The 22,767-nt window shown below is 45.0% G+C and overlaps 1 protein-coding gene across 1 annotated transcript in view; it reads right to left on the reverse strand.

The window, feature by feature from the left end:
* Nucleotides 1-22,767, reverse strand: part of LOC147711417 (polycystin-2-like protein 1) — a 3,079,390-nt gene that overhangs the window by 1,205,099 nt on the left and 1,851,524 nt on the right. Inside the window, 1 exon segment of the mRNA XM_086920165.1 lies at nt 1,182-1,280. Within this exon segment, the coding sequence (XP_086776291.1) occupies nt 1,182-1,280 (99 nt within the window).

The following is a 22,767-nucleotide window of genomic DNA, read 5'->3' on the forward strand; positions in this document are numbered from 1 at the left end:
CGCAGTGGCGGTGCAAAAGATATGTTATGAGGCGTCAAAATTACAAATTGATGCATCTAGGCAAATGTGTCATGCTGTTTTAAACCCGTGCCACATGAAACCGATGCAGCAGTGATGAAAAAGATGCACCATGTTGCAAGACAGGCCTCACTTGGGGTCATATGTATCAAGCTAATTAGAATGCTTTGGCGACATATTTCTGCTGATAAAAAATGCAAAACTTTTATTGCCTATGTTGATGATATGGCTCTAGGTTATTTACATTTCTTTGCTGTTTCAATTAATCTTTTTCTGTTATTTTTTCTTTTCTGTTTTCTATTTTTTCTCTCTGTTATTCCACATGTTTTAATCTTATTTTGAACATTCACTCACATTCTCCAAGAAACTCTTCTTTGTTATTGTTCTACTCTCTTTTTTTTCTTTCACTTCCTTATCCATTTTGTTTTTCGCAATTATACCCTCTTCCATCTTTTCTTCGGTAAATAGATCTATTAAACAGTATCTCTGGTTTACTCCCTATAGCTGTCTTTCTTTTAACATTACTCTCTGTTTACTTCCCTTATACTTACTCTTCTTTTTAATCATGTCATTTGAGATGTCATCAGTGATGTCATCAGTGATGTCACTGACCATGTCATGAATGATGTAATATGTGACACCATCAGCAGTGGATTGCGGGTGCGCGATATATAGTTAGTGCAACTAACTATATATGAAATTTCAATGGTTTTGTGTGAGTAAAATATGGTTTTGTAAATGCTTATCCCTAACTATATATGGTCTATAACCTATGTTTTTTTCAGTGAATATATATATATATATATATATATATATATATATATATATATATATATATATATATATATATATATATATATATATATATATATATATATATATATATATATATATATGTATATATGTGTGTGTGTAAGTGTGTATATATATATATATATATATATATATATATATATACTACGCAATATATATATATATACTTATAGATATATTTTCCCCACACATAATGGTGTTGCTAAGTTACAGAATATCTTTAGGGTAATATATGAATTGTTCATAAGGGTTGTAGGAATGCATATGGATTAATGGACATGTACTTGTGGCATATTAGGATATGAAGATTGTAATTATCACAATACAACAAATAAAACATTGTGGCTTACCTGTTTTAATATGTCTGAAAATTGCAGCTCATTATCCTGGGTAGAAAGCTCTTCTTTCACTTCAGAGTAGGTATCATTTATAATAGCCAAGAACATATTCTAGAAAAAAAATATAGGTTGAATTTTAGAAGTGTGTATTTATAAACTTCATTAAAAGTTAGCATTCACATCTTTCCGTTAACCACACTAAATAGACTTAGTTAAATAAAGACGTTTCCTTACAGTGGTTGCTGATGTACCTAAAATTCTTACTGTAGACAATTTGTGGTTGCAGACTATTGCCAACTAAATGTCACACAAGAAGATTATATCCCAATTGCAAACAAAGCATAAAGGATTGTTTGATAAAGATTCAAAATACTTTAAAAACCCACCTTGGACCCCATCATTAACCCCATTTATCCCCACTCAGTAAATGAAAACAAACAGGGGTTACATTATCCCCACTAACAGAAGTATTATACTACTATTTAGTACCAAAGCCAGTTATTCAGACATCAATTAATCAGGAACTCATGGCACTAGTGATGCATAATGAATAGATTAAACAGCAATTTATTTAAATGCGTAAATAGCAAAAATGCTTTTGAACACTTTGTCAGTTTGGCAGGTATTAGTATTACTTAATTTCTACAATACACTGTACAGAAGCCCTGGGACTGCAACAGAGCTTAATCAGTAAAAAACACAAAATTTCAATTTCCTGTAAAGCCATGGGTGATGATTTTCAGTACTTCTTAGGTCATACAAAGCCTTAATTCAAGACTTGTCCACCAGCACAAAGAACGAATGCCCATCAACTGGCTCTCTGAGGTATTGAGAAGGGGGAGGAGGATTGGTTATGCCTAATCGGGACCTTCTACCCCTTAAAGAGAGTCCAGATAAAGAACTGGCCTTTACCAAAAGATTACAATGCACTGTATACAATACTTTGAAGATTATCCTCTTCCTAAATCAAATCCCAGGATGATACCTTAAATATGACCTAATGGCAGCTTTCTTACTAATACAGAAGACCAAATGAGCAGCTCTATTCTATATGATCTGCGTGCTTTATATTCAGTATTAAGGAATCCTCAATACACAGATTTACAGTAATCCAGTCTAGCCATGATAGTAAACTGGACAACTAATTTCTTTGAAAATGAAGAAAGAAAAGGAGAAGTTTCATGAAAGGTATTAGGAAAAGAAAATAGAATGTCAGTTTGTTATCATGAATTTAAAAGATCAATCCTGTGTTAAAGACAACCTCCAAATTCCTAGCACCAGGAGAGGTACTGAGTCCAGATGACCAACATACGTCAGACCAATTGAAAGAATATTATCAAAGATCATATTTTCGCTTTTGTTTGAGTAAGGGAAATGATAATTCACATCAATCCAGGCAGCAATAGCTCTTAAGCAGTCTTTACACTGCTTCTTTATAGTTCTTTGATTGGAAACTTTTATTATAAGCCGAGCATTGCATAGCTATAAAAGGTCGTGTCAAAGACCTAATCATTAGAGCCAAAAAAGGGCAGTGGATAAGTTAAAAACTCACTTCTTTCCCTTGTGGAAGGTCAAAAGACCTGGATGCACCACCTAAAAAAGGACATTGGAAATTGTTTCAAAACAACTAAAAGGTCCAATAACACCAAGAATGCCCACTACGGCTTCCCAGGAGAAGACTTATGTTATTGAGAGAAGATACCAATACAGCCTCTGTCCCATGAGCTAGAAGTAAACTGCCCAATATAGGAACTATAATCTGCTGATTTTCCAAATAAGGTGAGGAAGGAGAGAGCTTGGGGCCCAATGTAGGTAATAATGAAATACCGATTTCTTAATACCGAATTTTACCGATTCGGTGTTAAGAAATCAGTATTTCATATGTTAGTAAAAATTCAGTAAAAAATACTGACTCGTTAATATTCCTTATTACCGAATCGGTAATACCGATTCGGTAATTAGGAATACCTACCCATTTATTCCTATGGGCTTGGAGGCCCATTGGAATGAATGTGAAGAAATTTGGTATTACCGAATCGGTATTATCGATTCGGTAATAGCGGGAGGTATTTCAAGGGTGCCAGGGTGTCCAAAGGACACCCTGTTGCACCCCTGAAATGTGCATGTGTGCACATGTGGCGCACATACATGCCCTAAGGGCATGGATGTGTGCCACATGGCACATACAAAAAAGCAAACAAGTGCTTTTTGTATGGAAATCGCTATTTACCACCAACTTGGAGTTGGTGGTAAATAGCGATTCCGTAAGGCTGAGGTGCACTGTTTTTAGTGCTACCTACATTGCATTTAAGGAATCGGTATTACCGATTCCTTAAATGCAAGGCCAATTAGGAAACGGTATTAAGGAATCGGTATTTACCAATTCCTTAATACCGAATTCTTCCCTACATCACGAATGCCTAAATACCGGTCAGCAATGGTGAAATTTACTGAATTTCACTCTTACCGACTGGTATTAGGGCCACCTACATCGGGCCCTAGGTCTGTAGTTTTCTGTAACTGTGGGGTTAGCTTTATGCTTCTTCACAAGAGGAATCACAGTAGCTGTTTCCACTAAGAAGGAACAGAGCCCTGCGTAACATAAATCTATGAGAGAAGGAGTCATATTTTCTTTAAGGGATGTTATAATACTGATAAGATAATGGTCCACAAGGGGCCCACAGTTGAGTCTCACAGTAGGTAGCAATGATGCTGTTTCCAAGTAGGAGTATGCAAAACATGGGAACAATGTAGTGTGAGAGCTCTACACCTGGCTGTCATTTGCCTTTCAGAAGCACTAATCATCAACAGACAAAAGAACAGGCCCTTACCAGAAACTGCAGTACTACTCCTTTTTTCCTCCCGTCAATTAAATGGGAGTGCTCAGGGAGAACTAATCAGGTGCCCTTTGGTAAAAAAGTCTCCACTGAATTTCTAAAGGTAGCCCTAGCTTTTACCTCCTTCATTTCAGTGGCTGGGTTTCTACCCGTCAGCCTTAAAAATGCAGTGAATATGCTTCAACTGTCTGGGGAAGGTTTATCTGCATTCAGATCTGGGCCCTGCTAAACCAAGGCCCTCTAAAATGAATGTTTCTGGTCCCAGAATTAGACTCTCAGCCCACACAGACTCCTACTACCACACACTCACTGCACATAAATGCACTTGACATGCACATGGAATATGAGTTCAAGGATATAGGGTTATTTCATAACAGCAGAACTCTACATGATAAGGGTCAATAGACTTGCCTCTCTGTGATAGAGAGAAAAATGTTGGTCACACTAATAATTCACAAAACTTGGTACACGTTGGGCACCGCTTTATGTTAGTCACCCAAAGTATGGATATTTGTTTTATACTCACTATGAGGGCATGCTTGGTGTGCCTTCCAGGTCACTGAACAGGTTGTGGATCCAGCATTACCAGGGACATATAATGGTCTCTGCTCATAAGCTAGATTAGCATCATTCTATGACCAAACAAAAAATGTCAGGATACAAGTTTCATAGGCAGTTAGACACAAAGGGAGGGGTTACAAGCTTGTTCACCATGCAGGCGACACTCCAACCTCTATATTTTGATAATATGTATTTCAAAGTGTCAGGCACATGGCCTGATTTAGATGTTGGCGGAAAGGGTACTCAGTTGCAATAGTGACAGAGTACCCTTCCTGCCAGCTGAAGGTCCACCTGTCTTATTTACAGATGGACACATTTTTAGTATGTAGATGTCGGAAACTATTCCATCTCCGAGTTTACATGTGGTCCAACAGAGTAAGGTCCATTGGAAGTTTTGGCCAGGTGTCCGCCTACCCGATTTAGCATGGGTGGACACATAGCACGTTATTACATTTACATACCACCACCTAAAATGTGGCTGTATGTAAAAGTAAAAACTTTTCAATTACCTCCATAGCTTGGAAGAACACTCCCATGGAGGGGAAGGCCATTGCAATTTTTATTTTCAAAACAAAATTACGTTTTGGGATTTTGTTTCTGAAAATAAAAAAAGAAAATGAACATGTGTTGTGTGGTGTCATAGTGTTGATGGAGCTGCAAGGCATACTTTCATTACATTTACAGGAACTGCCGTGACTGGCGTTCCTGTAAATGCAAGAGATGTCATGGCGATGATACTAACACCATCCACCAACATTTAAGTCAGGACTATCATCTCTCATATGCTTTTGCCTTCCAACCATGTCCTACATAAAGCAAAAATAAAGTGCCATTTAACTTTAATTTTAAGGACTTTATTTTTATTGGTTATTTGTAGAGTGAATGACTACCAAAGATTCTTGTTGCTAAAGAAATCGTCACAGAGCACTTTGACCACACAGCTATTCTTTAGAGTTAAGGTTTTTAGTTGTTTCTTAAAAATGAATAGCAATGGCTGAGATCATTATGGAAATTCAAGGGAATTCCAGAGTCTAGATTCTGCTACGAAAAAAGACCTGTTTCTTGACCTTACTTTATGTTTTTAAGAATATGTAGCAAAAATCTATTAGATGATCATACTTTTCTTTCCTGTGAATGGCATCTAAATGTTTGATTTTGCATCTAAAAAGGAGTTGACGGTAAGTAGACCACCTTATGTATGATTGTACAATTTATTTAATTTGTTTGAGAAAATTAACCACTTTGAGTCAGAGGACAGCTCAAAGTCAAAGTTTGAGGTTTTTAAAAGATTCTGGGTAAAACCACCTGGTGAGAGCCACACAAGTCACCTCATCCTGGATTCCCATAGGTGTCTAGTTTTCAAAAATCTACAGGTTTGCCAGGTTTTTCTGGGTGCCGGCTGAACTGAGGCCCAAAATTCACAGTTATCAACTTGGCAAAAAACAGGGACAGTTTTGAGTGTAAATATGTGATGCATACATGTTGCATTTTGGGCGGGTTCCTGGGGGTATAATGGGTGAAAGTAAGTTTGTGACTCCTTGTGGATACCAGAATTTTCCATCACCGAAATGTGAGGGGCATGTGTTGTTTTAGTCAAAGTTTGAGGTTTGCAAGTGATGGGTAAAACAACTTGGTGAGAGCCACAAAAGTCACCCGATCCTGGATTACCCTAGGTGTCTAGTTTTTAAACATTTTAGGTTTCCTAGGTTTCACTAGGTGCCAGCTGGGCCCAAAATCAACAGCTACCCATTTTGCAAAAAGATTGTCCTTTTAAGCTGAAAAATGTATGTACTTTTCAGAAATATATACCTTTTTTTGGATCTCCCATGGGTTTCACACTGCTTTGCACCACAAACTCGAAGTAGGTTGGAAGCACAAAAAATAGGAAAAATGGGCTACCTCTTTACAAAAATGCCAAAACTATGGTAAAAAAAATAGGTTTTTGGATTCAGCTCTGCATGTTCTTGACAGCTGGGAAGATGGTGACTTTAGCACATCAAGAATGCCTGTAGGAAGCTGGCTCTGTATATACTATACCAAATTAAGGTATAGTGTGCATAGACTCTAGTGTATCCTCAGAGGTATAACAGAGGCTAAATTAGATAACCTCTAACAATTCTATTTTTGGTAATGTGATCAAGCAGTAAGGCTTATCAGAGGGGGTGTTAAGCATTTAGTGTATTACCTCAGGTAAGAACTGATGGCACACACTCAGAGACTAAATTCTGACGACTAATTAGGTAAGTATAAAAAAAAGGTATGCTTATGTTTTATTTCTAGATCCAAGAAGCACTTGGCACCGGTAGGTACAATATACTTTCAAATGCTAGGCTGTACACAGAAATACAGTTGTAAATGAAATTGGAATTGTTACAGGTTTGTATTTGCTATGAAAACAGTTCAAAATACATTGGAATTACTTTGGATTACTAATGCATTTGTTTTTAGTTACATCGACTACTCTGGGTGATATGCCTAGATATCACACCATGTGTCCTACAATACAAAGGTAATTAAGACAATTTACTTTTGAAGGCACTGTTACTTTTGTTCCATACAAAAAGCAGGTTGACACTTGGAACATTTCGGAGAAAAAAACACATAATGGGTTCCTATGGAGAAAAATAATGTTATTGGTTTGTAGGTAAGTAAATAGCTTACAATGCTGGGTGTCTGGGGTTCCAACAAAGGTTCCCCAAAGTTTAATGACACACTCCAGTTGCACCTCCAGCAGCACCAGGGCAACCGGGTAAAGAGGCCCAATGTTAGCAAATGGGGCTAGGGGGCCTTCGGTCAGGGTATGCTCATGAACTGGGTTGTGGAAACAAAGCTCCTGGGTTTAAGATCAGCACTGCAGAAACCAACAATCAGCACAGGAGCTGCACCATCAACGGCACTGAGGCGGCTAGATGCAGGGTGCCAAGGAGATGTCAGGGGCCCTGTGGTTTCCAATGGAGATCTCCGGTTCAGTGGTAATGCTGCAGGCTCTGTCAAGGAAGCTTCCTGAGGGAGACCACCCACAAGAGGGGTAAGTTGGATTCTCAAGGGATGTCTGGTCACCATCAGGTGGACCACCCAAGGCAGGGGGCTTCTGGTGCAGGGGTGTCTTTGAGCATCGGAGTTCCTTTCCAACTCCGGTCACGGTCCAGGGTAACCCCTCATGTTGAGGCTGCAAGCGTCAGGTAGAAGGTCTAGGCAGGGCAGGGATCACTGAATCCCAGGTCAGGATCACTGGAGAGACCTCCTTGTTGTGTTGGGCCACTCAAACTCAGCCCGTGGGCGTAGGGTGCAGAGTGATGCAGAACTGCGAAGCCAGCTGGATCCGGGGTCTGTGTTGGAGTTGAGGATTAAGTAAATCCAGTGCTCAAGGGAGCCAGAGTACTTTTAGTGAATGCAGTGCAGGTCCTCTGGGTTCCGGATGGCTGCTGAACATGACGGGGTTTCACTGGGTGCACGTCAAAGTTGGGTCAGGCCGGTAGGGCCGGGGCCAAAGCAGTTGTTGTCCACCTCTTCCTCCTTCAGCACAGCTCTTCTGTCCTTCTTTCTTCTTGAATATGAGGATGCAAGGTTCAGGGTTGCCCCTAAATACTAAAATTAGGGGTGTTACAGGAACATGCAGGTTGGGACTAATCGGTCCCATACAGGGGTGAGCACGCCCCCTAATATGCCAACCTCCAGTCGGAGGAGGCATGAGCATCTCTCTGATAGGCTGTTTCCCCTCATCTTCAAAATGGAGGGGACTGAAATGTGTGCTCCACCTCGCCTCCCCCACCTCAGGGCTGGGGTTGGCAAAGGTGGGCACACCTCTCTTTCTAACTTAGATTTCCAAATGAATCTCCTGTCTAAAGTGAGGGTCAGAACCGGTGTTAGCAAGTTGCTGTAGGAAGCAAAAGGAAGGGTCAGCTAACTAAGACAGCAGGCCTTTGAAACTTTCCCTTTGTGAACGCAGCCATACTGCGTGAGGAGGAATGACACCGCTGCCCGGGTTGGGCTTTGTTTCAGGACTCAGAAAGCGGACACCCTCTACCCAGGGGTCCAGAACCCTGTCTGGTGGTGGCAAATGGTGGGTTGCCATTCAGGAACCACACGAGGGCTGGTTGTTTTTCAGGAGGCATTTCTAAGATGCCCTCTGAGTGCATTTTACATTAAATCCCACACTGGCATCAGCATGGGCTTAATGTGCTAAGGAGTATGCTACCAAACTTCCCTGATTTCAGTAAAGCCACTATGGAGCTGTGGAGTTCGTAATGCCCATCTCCCAGTCCATATATTCTTTACGGCTTTACTGCTCTGACAAGGTCTAAGAATAGACATATACATTGTGGGGGTACAGTGCTCATGCGACTGTACCCTCACCTGTAGTCTAGTGCACCCCGCTAGAGGGTGACTTACCTGGGCCACAGGTGGTGGGTTGTAGGCATGGCACACAGGGATGTGTGCCTTGACGTTTCTCTTTACTCTGCACTAAAACACGCAGCCTCAATGGCAGTGTGTGGATGTTACGGTGTAGGGTCTCTAAGGGTGGCACAAGAGGTGCTGCTGCCCTTAGAAGCCTTACCTGGTAACAGTGCCCTTGGCACCTTTCAGAAGAGACTTACCTGTGACCAGATATATGCCAATTGTGGGTACAAAGGTAAAGTTTTGGAAAATAACGCAGGTGCCGGGACTGTTTACCAGGATCCCAGCACACACTCAGTCAAGTTGGCATCCAGTATCTGGCAAAGGTTAGGGAGTAACCATGAAGAAAGAGGCACTTTCCTACAATGCCATTTTAATGGAAAAAATGGACACTTTTAGCCAGACAACTTTTTTCCCCAAAAACTAAAACTTTAGCTATATTTTGGCTATTTCCATGGTCCCCTCCATGGGAATAAACAAACCTTGAGTATCTTTAGAATCCCCATGATGTTGGGAAAAAAGGATGCTAATTTGCCATGAATAGCTAATGTGTACAAAAAACTATCGTAGGACTGAGCGCGAACTACCCCAAATAGTCATATAAAGCTTAGCACATTGGGACGGTGGGGTGGGGGGGGTTAATGGAGAGGGGTGTCCTAGCAGCAAAAGTGATAAAAGTGTAATTGATAGAGAGTCTATTAAATATGTTTCTGGTCATTAACCAGCCTGGCTGCATTTTTTATTACTTGAAGATAAGTTGGGGCTCTCATTGTAGTGCCTAGGTGAACACTAATCCATTTAAAATTGGATAATTGGATTGACCACTAGGATATGATATTTCAGATCAAGAAGTGGTGAGATGCTGTGCAGAGTCTTCAGTTGAATAAAAGACGTTCATTGTAACTGTGGTCCAGTAGAACTCTAATTAATGGTGCTGGCCCATCAGAATACCTATGTTTCGAACTGTTTTAGAGGGTACAGGATGAATATCCTTGGAGAGAGGCCATTCGATGTTGTTTCAGATTGAGGAAGTGCTGTCTGTCACTCTTACTTATCTACTTTCTGCGATTTAGCTTGAGAAAGTTGATTGCTGTCCACCACCGAACATCCACAAGAGATGAGGTAATATTTATGTCCTAAACTACTGAGTTCTTGTATAATCAGCACTTTAAGAGAAAACAGGTGAAGTGAAAGTGAATGATTAATCAGGATTTGTGCCCTCCCGCCTCAGCCGTCCAAAGCATTTATGACCTTTTGAATAAATGTACGCGGCTTGCACTTTTTCTGGTAATTACATTTGGCACGATATGTAAGAATGCGTTTGGGACAAAAATTATCTTGCATTTGCCGCAATATATTTCATTCTGGCGAGGTTTAGTATGCCACAGGTGATAATTAGAGTTGCACTAAGTGGGGAATTCAAGGAGGGAGGAGTTAAAGCCACACTTTTAAACCGAGAGGATGCAAGAGAGATTATTTTGTTTTGAGCTGGAGTGAGCATGCTGTTTTATCAACAGCAGGTAAGCCAGGAAATGTTTAAATAGTGTTTTATAACGGGAACCATTGAAAAGGTTATATTTAAAGATGGACAGTTAATCATTAAGAGAGCAAACAGTTGGTCCCATAAACACAGGGAGTGCAACTCATGAAGGTAGCAATGTGTTAACTCGGGGTTATGTAAGAATGAATTCTCGTGTGTAACTTGTTTGAAGCTTATTTTTAAACACAATTACATAATGTTAACCTTGATAGTAATCATTGAAGCAGATGATATTGTGGTTTCCAACGGGTGGATGGAATCTTAATGGATTTATTTTGTACTTTCAGTTACCCCTGACGAAAGGCCCTGAGAGGCCTGAAATGCATTGGGTTTAAATAAACTGCTTTTTAAATGGATTTTGGCATCAGTACGTGTTTTTGTCAAGAGGTTCGGATGGCCCAACATTAACATGAGAAAAAAGTTTGGAAAATTGCGTTTCCTGGTTTGAGGTTGGAAAGAAGGATGAATGTGGAAAAGATTGAGGATTAAAAGCAAGAGCATTAAGAGAAAACATTAAAGAATGAAATATATTGCGGCAAATGCAATCAAAGAATGCAGTGCTACGAGGTGGAACAAAAAGGTGTCCCACAGTTATGTTGTTCAGATTATTACGTGCAGTATGGGCTGAGCACGTCACGTGTGCACGCGACGGATTAAAACGACTGTGTCAATTAAAAATGGAAAACTAAAACTGAGTAAATATTGGAGTGCTGCCCCTTCATGTATGTGATGTTTTACAAAATTTAGCCCCCGGGGTAATCAGCACCCGAACAAAACAGTGAACTTTTGGAAAAAATGCATGTGACCACCTTCAAGCCAGGCGGAAAATCTTTCATTTAAAAAGCACACTTTAATTTTAAAGAAGACTCGAAAGTACTTCATGATAATTGCAATGTCATAGTAGTGCCAAATAATGTTATGTAATCATGATTCATCATTTTGCACAGAAAAATATTCCAGTGTTTAAGTTCGTTTAGATTTATGGTGCATCATGGGAATGTGAGTAATCTGTTGGGAATGGGCGAGGTTAAGTATGCCACAGGTGATAATTAGAGTTGCACTAAGTGGGGAATTCAAGGAGGGAGGAGTGAAAGCCACACTTTTAAACCGAGAGGATGCAAGAGAGAATATTTTGTTTTGAGCTGGAGTGAGCATGCTGTTTTATCAACAGCAGGTAAGCCAGGAAATGTTTAAATAGTGTTTTATAACGGGAACCAGTGAAAAGGTTATATTTAAAGATGGACAGTTAATCATTAAGAGAGCAAACAGTTGGTCCCATAAACACAGGGAGTGCAACTCATGAAGGTAGCAATGTGTTAACTCGGGGTTATGTAAGAATGAATTCTCGTGTGTAACTTGTTTGAAGCTTATTTTTAAACACAATTACATAATGTTAACCTTGATAGTAATCATTGAAGCAGATGATATTGTGGTTTCCAACGGGTGGATGGAATCTTAATGGATTTATTTTGTACTTTCAGTTACCCCTGACGAAAGGCCCTGAGAAGCCTGAAATGCATTGGGTTTAAATAAACTGCTTTTTAAATGGATTTTGGCATCAGTACGTGTTTTTGTCAAGAGGTTCGGATGGCCCAACATTAACATGAGAAAAAAGTTTGGAAAATTGCGTTTCCTGGTTTGAGGTTGGAAAGAAGGATGAATGTGGAAAAGATTGAGGATTAAAAGCAAGAGCATTAAGAGAAAACATTAAAGAATGAAATATATTGCGGCAAATACAATCAAAGAATGCAGTGCTACGAGGTGGAACAAAAAGGTGTCCCACAGTTATGTTGTTCAGATTATTACGTGCAGTATGGGCTGAGCACGTTACGTGTGCACGCGACGGATTAAAAGGACTGTGTCAATTAAAAATGGAAAACTAAAACTGAGTAAATATTGGAGTGCTGCCCCTTCATGTATGTGATGTTTTACAAAAATTATCTTACCAATATTGCAAGCTTCTTTTGAGGTCTAAGCTGTCTTTTGACCGTCCGATTCTCCCACCCAGCTACTTTGCTCCCTGAATCCTCTCCCAACTTGCTTGACTTTCCCTCAAGTTCAAGTTCAAGTTTGGCATTTGTATAGCGCACTACTCACCCAGAGGGTCTCAAGGCGCTTGAGGGAGGGGGGTACTTTAATTATCGAATATCCAAGTTTTTAGTTGTTTTCTGAAGGAGAGGTGGTTCTGAGTAAGGCGGAGGTGGGTGGGGAGAGAGTTCCAGGTTTTGGCCGCTAAGTAGGAGAAGGATCTTCCTCCCAAGGTGGATCTATGGATGCGCGGAATTGCAGCAAGGACTTGATTGGACGATCGTAGTTGGCGGGTGGGGGTGCAGAAGGACAGGCGCGTGTTGAGGCATTCAGGTCCTAGGTCGTAGAGGGCTTTGTGTGCGTGGGTGAGGAGGCGGAATGTAATTCTCTTGTTGATGGGGAGCCAGTGGAGGTCTTTCAGGTGACCAGAAATGTGAGCTTCGCGGGGGATGTCTAGAATGAGTCTGGCTGAGGCATTTTGGATGCGTTGGAGTTTTTTCTGTAGTTTGGCTGTGGTTCCGGCGTAAAGGGTGTTTCCGTAGTCCAGTCGGCTTGTGACCAGTGCGTGGGTGACCGTCTTTCTTGTTTCGGTGGGGATCCAACGGAAGATTTTCTTGAGCATACGTAGGATGTTGAAGCATGAAGATGAGACTGCGTTGACTTGTTTGGTCATCGAGAGGGAGGCGTCCAGGATGAAGCCTAGGTTACGTGCGTGGTCCGTGGGTGTGGGTGCGTCTCCCAGGGCCGGTGGCCACCAAGGTTCGTCCCAGGAGGAGGGGGATGATCCTAAGATGAGGACTTCCGTTTTGTCCGAGTTCAGTTTTAAACGGCTGTTCTTCATCCACTCTGCTACTTCTTTCATCCCTTCGTGTAGGTTTGTTTTGGCGGTGTTTGGGTCTTTGGTGAGGGAGAGGATCAGCTGGGTGTCGTCTGGGTAGTAGATGATGTTGAGGTTGTGTTGGCGCGTGATGGATGCGAGGGGGCTCATGTATACGTTGAAGAGGGTGGGACAGAGTGACAAACCTTGTGGTATGCCGCAGATGACTTCGGTGGCCTCTGATTTAAAAGGGGGGAGGCGAACTCTTTGAGTTCTTCCGGCGAGGAACGAGATGATCCAATCCAATGCTTTAACTTGTATTCTGACATTGCTGAGTCGTTGTATAAGGGTGCTATGGCAGACAGTGTCGAAGGCTGCGGAGAGTTCAAGTAGGATGAGGGCAGCTGTTTCTCCGTTGTCCAATATTGTTCGAATGTCGTCTGTAGCTGCGATGAGGGCGGTTTCGGTGCTGTGTTTGGCTCGGAAGCCGGACTGTGAAGGGTCGAGGGATATGTTGGATTCGAGGAAGGCGGCGAGCTGACTGTTGACGGCTTTTTCAATGACTTTGGCAGGGAATGGGAGAAGTGAGATGGGGCGGTAGTTCTTAAGTTCGGTGGGGTCTGCTGTGGGTTTCTTCAGGAGAGCACTGAGTTCTGCGTGTTTCCAGCTTTCCGGGAAGGTAGCGGAGTTGAGGGAGCAGTTTATGACGTCTCGGAGATGGGGTGCGATAATGGAGTCTGCTTTGTTGAAAATGTGGTGGGGACATGGGTCGGTTGGCGATCCTGAGTGGATGGAGTTCATCAGGTGGATGGTGTCTTCAGTGGTGATTGGGTTCCAGGCGTAAAGGTTGTTGGAGGGGCGTTTTGGTTCGGAGGTGGGCGGGAAGGATTGGTGTCCGGGCTGGTTTTCAAAGCTGTTATGAATGTCGGCGATTTTGTTGTGGAAGAATGAGGCTAGGGAGTCGCAGAGGACTTGGGAGGGAGTGATCTCGTTGGTGCCGGCGGTGGGGTTGGTGAATTCTTTGACGATGTTGAATAGTTCTTTGCTGTTGTGGGCGTTGTTGTCGAGTCGTTCCTTGAATGCTGATTTCTTGGTGGATCGGATCAGTTGGTGGTGTTGACGGGTGGCGTTCTTGAAGGTGACCACGTTGTCAGTGGTTGGGTTTTTTCGCCAGGCTTTCTCGAGGGTGCAACAGATCTTCTTGGATTTCTTAAGGTCATCGTTGAACCAGGGGGCTTTTTTGCTATCTTGTTTAATTTGATGTTTTTTCAAGGGTGCCAATTCGTCGGCGCTGTGGATGATCCATTGTGAGAGGTTGGTGGCTGCAAGGTTTGGGTCCGATGAAGTAGCAGGGGTGTTTTGGTGAAGCGATGTGAAGAGCTGGTCGGTGGTAATTTTGTTCCAGTTTCTGCTGGGGATTGGTTGTGGGTGGTTGTGGGTCGTAGTCTTTTTGTAGTTGAAGTGAACGCAGCTGTGGTCTGTCCAATGGAGAGCTGTGGTGTGATTGAAGGAGATGTGTTTGCTGGACGTGAAGATTGGGTCGAGCGTGTGTCCGGCATAGTGGGTGGGGCTGTTAACGAGTTGTTTGAGTCTGAGATTGGCGAGGTTGTCCAGAAGGGTGGTGGTGTTGCTGTCGTTGTTCTTTTCCAGATGGAAGTTGAGGTCTCCCAGTATAATGTAGTCCTCGGAGGGGAAGGCGTGTGGGCTGATGAAGTCAGTGATGTCTTCGCTGAATTGTGTGCGGGGACCTGGTGGTCTGTAGATGAGGGTGCCTCTGAGTGTGGTCTTGGGGTCGGTGTGGATCTGGAAGTGGAGGTGTCCGGCGGGTGTGAGGTTGTCGTCGGAACTGGCCGTGATGCGGATGGTGTTCTTATGGACGATGGCGATGCCTCCTTCTGTTTGGTTGATGCGGTCTTTACGGATAATCTTGTAGCCGTCCGGGATGGCTATGGCGATGTCGGGTGCTGATGAGGCGTTCATCCAGGTTTCGGTAAGAAAGGCGACGTCCGGCGATGTGGTGTCGAGTAGGTTCCAAAGTTCAATGGCGTGACTGTGGACCGAGCGGGTGTTGAGCAAGATGCATTTCAGGTGGTTGTTGTCGGAGCTCTGTTTGTAGTTTGTGGATTTAGTGTGGGTCTTGATGCAGTCGAACTTGCAGGAGTGGCAGGTGAAGGGTCCATGTGTGTGTCATGGGGCGGCCTGGAAGCAGTTTGGTGGACGGCCGGGGTTAAGGGCTGAGAGGGTAGCGGCGTCGTACGTTAGGCGGGTAAAGTGCGTTTTGCGAGGGCAGGGGGCTTGACGCTGGGCGCGGTCCAGGCGCGGACGGCGTAGACTGGCTTACCTTTGGCGCACCTTCGGCGCGCATGGGGCGTGTCCGCTGCGCGCAATTGCATCTGACATAAGTGGGTAGTGGAGGGGGGCGGAGCGAGGGAGGGTCAGCTGGGAGGCGGGAGCAGGGTGGAGGGCCGGGCACAAACAAACAACAAAATGGCAGCGAGCCAAAGGCCAAGCAGGATGAGACTGCACACTCAGGCACAGAATAAACAATCAGGGAAAGGCAGCAATGCAAAATCTACTGTAAATGAAAGCGCAGCTCAGCAGTAAAGCGCTACGGTAATTTTACAAATATGCTCAAAATAGTTTCTGAAGCAATGCGAGCAAAGCGCAACTTAGGACAGTAAAGCGCTACGATAACTTTACAAATATGCCCAAAATAGTTTCTGAAGCAATGCGAGCAAAGCGCAACTTAGGACAAAGGTAGAGAGCAATTTAGGGTAAAGAGTAGTCTGGCAGTATAGCGTTACGTTACCCGGTCCAAAGCAGGGAGCAGCGTGAGGAGCGACCGCTTCTGAAGAGTTCAGGACGGTCACAGCGCTAGCCCTGGAGGGTTGAGCCTAACCTTTCTGTGGGAGGGAGGGTCAGCTGAAAGGCGGGAGCGGGGTGGAGGGCCGGGCACAAACAAACAACAAAATGGCAGCGAGCCAAAGGCCAAGCAGGACAGGACTGCACACTCAGGCACAGAATAAACAATAAGGGAAAGGCAGCAATGCAAAATCTACTGTAAATGAAAGCGCAGCTCAGCAGTAAAGTGCTACGGTAATTTTACAAATATGCCCAAAATAGTTTCTGAAGCAATGCGAGCAAAGCGCAACTTAGGACAGTAAAGCGCTACGATAACTTTACAAATATGCCCAAAATAGTTTCTGAAGCAATGCGAGCAAAGCGCAACTTAGGACAAAGGTAGAGAGCAATTTAGGGTAAAGAGTAGTCTGGCAGTATAGCGTTACGATACCCGGTCCAAAGCAGGGAGCAGTGTGAGGAGCGACCGCTTCTGAAGAGTTCAGGACGGTCACAGCGCTAGCCCTGGAGGGTCGAGCCTAACCTTTCTGTGGGAGGGAGGGTCAGCTGGGAGGCGGGAGCGGGGTGGAGGGCCGGGCACAAACAAACAACAAAATGGCAGCGAGCCAAAGTCCAAGCAGGAAGAGACTGCACACTCAGGCACAGAATAAACAATCAGGGAAAGGCAGCAATGCAAAATCTACTGTAAATGAAAGCGCAGCTCAGCAGTAAAGCGCTACGGTAATTTTACAAATATGCCTAAAATAGTTTCTGAAGCAATGCGAGCAAAGCGCAACTTAGGACAGTAAAGCGCTACGATAATTTTACAAATATGCCCAAAATAGTTTCTGAAGCAATGCGAGCAAAGCGCAACTTAGAACAAAGGTAGATAGCAATTTAGGGTAAAGAGTAGTCTAGCAGTATAGCGTTACGATACCCGGTCCAAAGCAGGGAGCAGCGTGAGGAGCGACCGCTGCTGAAGAGTTCAGGACGGTCACCCTCCAGTACCTTCACTTGGCAGGCCCTGTGTGAGAAGTTGGCCTGGTATATGATGATCACTATTCTAGTGAGCACCTTGCACCAGTCCAAACGACCCTTATGGTGATTGGTTGTAAGTTAGTCAACCTTATAGACCAGCTATCCTAATGGTAGCATGGCCAAAAGCAGTCTTAGGCTAAACTTAAGAGGGCATGTGAAGCCAGCTGTTTTACCATATGCAATCCTTTTAACATCAAATGAAAGGACACCACACAAGTAATATATTATAAAATATATGTATTTATTATGAGAATAATCCCATGTACTCTTTATGAGGACAGAAGCACAAGCGTTAAACAAAGAACTTCATATAACATACAAAAGTTGCACAAATATGGATAGGCCCGGTGGCCACTCAAACCATATACTAAAATAGTGGTATAAGAACCACGTCACGAACAATAGTAAGGCCTAAGACCTTGAGAATCGCTGGGGGTACACTGGACTAACGAAGGTTAGGTCGGGGGAGGCCCACAGGATGCGGGTGCAGTGTCCGCGGTAGCTTGTTTCCAGTCCAGGGAAGGCATTGCTTGGCAGTTCGGGCTGGACTGTTCCCATGAGTGATTTGCAAAAAGCTATGTCTGAACTGGGGTGGCAGATTGGGCTAAAGAACGGTGATGGGTTAAACCCAGATCTTGAGACTGGGTGTGAGTGTTTGATTGGTTCAGATGCTCCGTCCATTACCACCCCCTTTTGTACCGCTTTTGGCCGCCATAAGTGTGAAAGGGTATGCTTAGGTCCAGGGAAGGCATGGCTTGGCAGTTCGGGCTGGACTATTCCCATGAGGCACAGGGTCAGACTGATTTGCATATAGCCATGTCTGAACTGGGGTGGCAGAGTGGGCTAAAGAACGATGATTGATTAAACCCAGATCTTTTGACTGGGTGTGAGTGTTTGATTGGTTCAGATGCTCCGTCCATTACCACCCCCTTTTGTACCGCTTTTGGCCGCCATAAGTGCGGCAGGGTATGCTCAGACGTGAGTCCCTTGCTCACTTTGCCACTGGATTCAAGCAAGCTGGGCTGAAGACGGCTGGAATGCCAGAAACCGGTCCTCGGTAGCTTGTTTCCGGTCCAGGGAAGGCATGGCTTGGCAGCTCGGGCTGGACTGTTCCCATGAGGCACAGGGTCAGACTGATTTGCATATAGCCATGTCTGAACTGGGGTGGCAGAGTGTGCTAAAGAACGGTGATGGATTAAACCCAGATCGTTTGACTGGGTGTGAGTGTTTGATTGGTTCAGATGCTCCGTCCATTACCACCCCCTTTTGTACCGCTTTTGGCCGCCATAAGTGTGGCAGGGTATGCTCAGACGTGAGTCCCTTGCTCACTTTGCCACTGGATTCAAGCAAGCCGGGCTGAAGACGGCAGGAATGCCAGAAACCGGTCCTCTGTAGCTTGTTTCCGGTCCAGGGAAGGCATGGCTTGGCAGTTCGGGCTGGACTGTTCCCATGAGGCACAGGGTCAGACTGATTTGCATATAGCCATGTCTGAACTTGGGTGGCAGAGTGGGCTTAAGAACGGTGATGGATTAAACCCAGATCTTTTGACTGGGTGTGAGTGTTTGATTGGTTCAGATGCTCCGTCCATTACCACCCCCTTTTGTACCGCAGTGGGTGGATCGAAGATGTAGAGAACCTGAAAGCAGAGGGGACAGAGTCTGAGTCACTAGCCAGTGACCAGGATGGAACCAGGAAGGAACCAGGAGATGTTGGGTTGCGATCAGGTGATGTTGTGAAGTTTGTCTTCGCTGCCACGTGGACCAGGATGGATCGACGGCAACCAGGAGGTGGACACGGACTGTCCCACAAAGGTTCTCACTGTCGGCGGTGTTGGTTCTCGAATCGGAGTCAACAGGCCTTGGCAAATGCAACCCATGCAGGAATTCTGCCAGGGGCGGGCTGCTGCTTGGGCCCAGGGGAAGGTTTGCTACCTGGGCCCTGCCCAGCCCCTGGATATCTGATGGATCAGGATGCCTGGAGGATCTCTGTTTGCCTGGGGTCCCCTTTGCTTCACTTTGCCCCAGGACCTTTTGTTTTATTTGAATGCTGAGCTGCCTGTGACCCTTCTTAAAGTAGGGGTCATCTCTGGGGACCTTTGGGGCTGTTCGTGCCCCCAGCCTGAGATTGGCGCTTTATTTTCCCATGTGTGGGCAGAGCACTGTGGTTTTCCCTCGGGGGGGAGCGCTCCAACCCTTGTCATTGCCTTGCAGGTGCCACCCTACATTATGACCGCAGTGATATATTTTTAAGGACGGGTGCCACCCTGCTTATTGAATTATCTAGCGAGTGCCCACCTCGCTTCTACTTTTATTTTTATTCTCAAGGGTGCCCACCCCTCATTGTGCCCCGAAGGAGTTCACCGCCGCAGCCCAGAGGAAAGCAACAAGGAGATGTCCGGCCAGCCACCTGGTTGTGGGCGGGGCCGGGAGGAAGTTGTTTCTACTTCCCCCTGCCTGGGGGAAGCCCTTCTTGGCCCTTCTGGTCTCCCATGGGGAGAGGGAGACCGGAGGTGCTGCCACGGGAAGAAGAAGTGACGTCCTCCCGTGGCCCGGGGCTCCCATGAAGTGGAGAGACCCCCGGGGCCGCCAGCAGGGAGGAGCAGAGTTACTGCTGGGCTCCCGTGTCCAGGAGGGAGCCCAGGCTGAGAAGTCCCGCACCGCCGCCCAAGGAAGAGGAGCCTCCCCCAGCAGCCCGATGAGTGTTTAAAGGCTGAAGGGGGAGAAGCTCTTTGCGTGTGTTGGTGCCTGTGTAAGGCACAGCGGGTGTCTTGGTGAATTTAGGGCGGCCCCGGATGGCAGTGGGCCGACCCAACGTTTTGTTCCGCCGAGCCTCAGAGGGCTCCAACGATAGGGGCATATATCATTTTAAAGCGCTAGTGCGCTTCGTGAGTGCCTAACAGTTTTAAGGGCCTGGAGGGCTCCAAGGCGCCTAATTGTTTCAGGGGCCAATGTGCTCCTAGGGGGAACTTGTAATTGTTCAGAGAGCCTGTGTGGCTCTGACCGGGCCATATGTGTTTTAAGGGCCCAGGGGGGTCCTCAGGGGTCCGTGTTCCCCCCATTTTAGCGCAAAATGGTTGTTCGAAGAGCCGGAGGGCTCCAACGTTTTGGGTGCAATGTTCTAAAGGGCTACTGAGAGCCCATTGCATACTTTTGACTTTCTCAGCTGCCCCGCAATTAGTGGGCAGCTGCACCGTTTAGGCGCAATTTGAGAGTCCTTGAGAGGGAGAGAGATGGCACAGTGGTGCCAGGCCTGCTACAGCTGCGCAGCACTTAGTGCCAGCTGCAACGTTTAGGCCCTGTTGATTTGTCGCAGCTGCCCAGCAAGTAGTGGGCAGCTGCAACGTTTAGGTTTGCGCCGGTGGTGCACCCCTGACTGGCGCTGCGTGGCAGCGCGCCCTGACATTCTGGACACAGGGCATTTGAGCCCCTTCTTGGGATGGCCAGTTGGCCAGGGGACTGGTATGTGGGTAGGGCACAAGGCCCTAATGTGATTTTTGCGCAATGTGATTATGAGGTTATTTTGCCTATGTAGGTTTATGTTAGTGTGAGTTTACTTCACTGTGAGTTATGCCCCTAAATGTGATTTATTCTTAGGAGGCAGAGTCTAATGTGTTTAGACTAGTGAGAGATTGCCTAATGTAGTTATACAGTTTAGGCCTAAACGTGATGGCTGCGTAATGTGCTTTGCCTTTATGCTTGCGTTAGACTTCTAAAGGTGCTCATGCTTAGAAGTTTGCTTTGCCTAGTATGTTATACTAGAGAGGTTATGTGTAAGCATGGGCGGAAAATCCGTTACGCTCCCGGATTTTGCGGATTTTCGGCAAATTAGCGGTCCGAGAGATTCGCGAATTTCCCGAAAAATCCGCGAGCGGAACGGATTGGGTCAAAAGTTGAAGCTGACTTTTGTAACTATTTTAGAATGGCGCCGGCAAGCTGCCAGCAAGCTGCCAGAGCCATTCTAAAATAGTTACAAATGTCAGCTTCACACAGGAAGCACTAATAGATAAAGTAAAGCAGGTACTCGAGTTGACGCTCAAATTCAGTTACACAATCCTTAATCACCCCAAACTTGGGGTGATTAATCATTGTGTAACTTAATTTGACCTTCAACTCGAGCACCTGCTTTACTTTATCTATTTGTTTTTCCTGTTGAAGCTGACTTTGTAGCTATTTTAGAATGGCGCTGGCAGCTTGCCGGCGCCATTCTAAGTGGGGCTGAGGGCAGAAGGGCACAAAGTGGGACAGAGGGCAGAAGGGGACAAAAAACGAGTGGGGCAGAGGGCAGAAGGGCACAGAAACGGGTGGGGCAGAGGGCAGAAGGGGAAAAAAAAGTGGGGGAAAGGGCAGAAGAGCACAAAAACGAGTGGGACAGAGGGCTGAAACGAGTGGAGCAGAGGGCAGAAGACTACAAAAACGAGTAGGGCCCGAGGGCAGAAGAGCACAAAAACAAGTGGGGCAGAGGGCTAAAGGGCATAAACACGAGTGGGGCAGAGGGCAGAAAGGCACAAAAACGAGTGGTACAGAGGGCAGAAGGGCATAAAAAACGAGAGGGTGGCAGTGATGAACCAGAGGGCGCATCGCGGTCTCGCACAAAAAAAACCTGCGAACACGCAAAGCACCCCGCGAACATGCCAAAACGGCCCGCAAACACGCAAAGCGACCCGCGAACACGCAAAAATAAAACAATCTGCAAATTCGCACAAATTCGTGAATTTTGCGGATCGCGAATTTGCAAATCCGCAAATTTGCAGATCGCGAATTCGCAAAATTCGCCCATACTTACTTATGTGTCCATGCGTGATCCAGGCCTATTGTTATTAGTATTGCGTAGTGTGTACCTACCTGTTACCAGTGGTTACTGGTTGTGACCTATAATTGTTATTTTGTGCTACACTTATTCTAAGTTCTAGAAGTGCTATTTCTGCTAAGTGTTGATTCTGACAGTGGCTCATGTGGCCCTATCCTGGTGTAAATAATCCCGTGTGAATATTGCCCGTGCCAGCTGGCACAATATATATTGTGTGATTACTATCTGATGTGTTTTGACAATACAAAAGTTATTTTTATATAACCTTGTGTGGAGTTCCTTTTGTGGTGTGCCTAGGATGTTGTTGCTGTTGTGTGCGTGCGCAAATGCTTTACACATTGCCTCCAGGATAAGCCAGTCTGCTCGTGCCAAGCAAACAAGGGGGTGAGCAGGGGTTATCTTGGCGTGTGACTCCGTTGCCCTGACTAGAATGGTGGTCTCTGCCTGGCTTTGGCGTCAGCCTTAGCCAACCAGAAACCCCTAGTTCTAACAACACATTACACAACATGTTTTGATAAAGCCAAATCAAAGTTAGCACTGAACCGCGAGGTTCATAATGCACTTAAGAGTATATGGTATGGCAATATCCTAGAACAGCTATAAGGACATGGTTCCGAAAGCTGCAGACTGGCTCAGCTCATGCTAGAGCACCATCTCACATAAAACCAAGCACTCCGCCTCCAGGATTGTTAAGGCCTGCCATAGGAGTTACTTATAGGTGCATTTGTGTCTAGA

Source organism: Lissotriton vulgaris, chromosome 5, assembly GCF_964263255.1.
Source record: "Lissotriton vulgaris chromosome 5, aLisVul1.2, whole genome shotgun sequence".
Classification (NCBI taxonomy): domain Eukaryota; kingdom Metazoa; phylum Chordata; class Amphibia; order Caudata; family Salamandridae; genus Lissotriton; species Lissotriton vulgaris.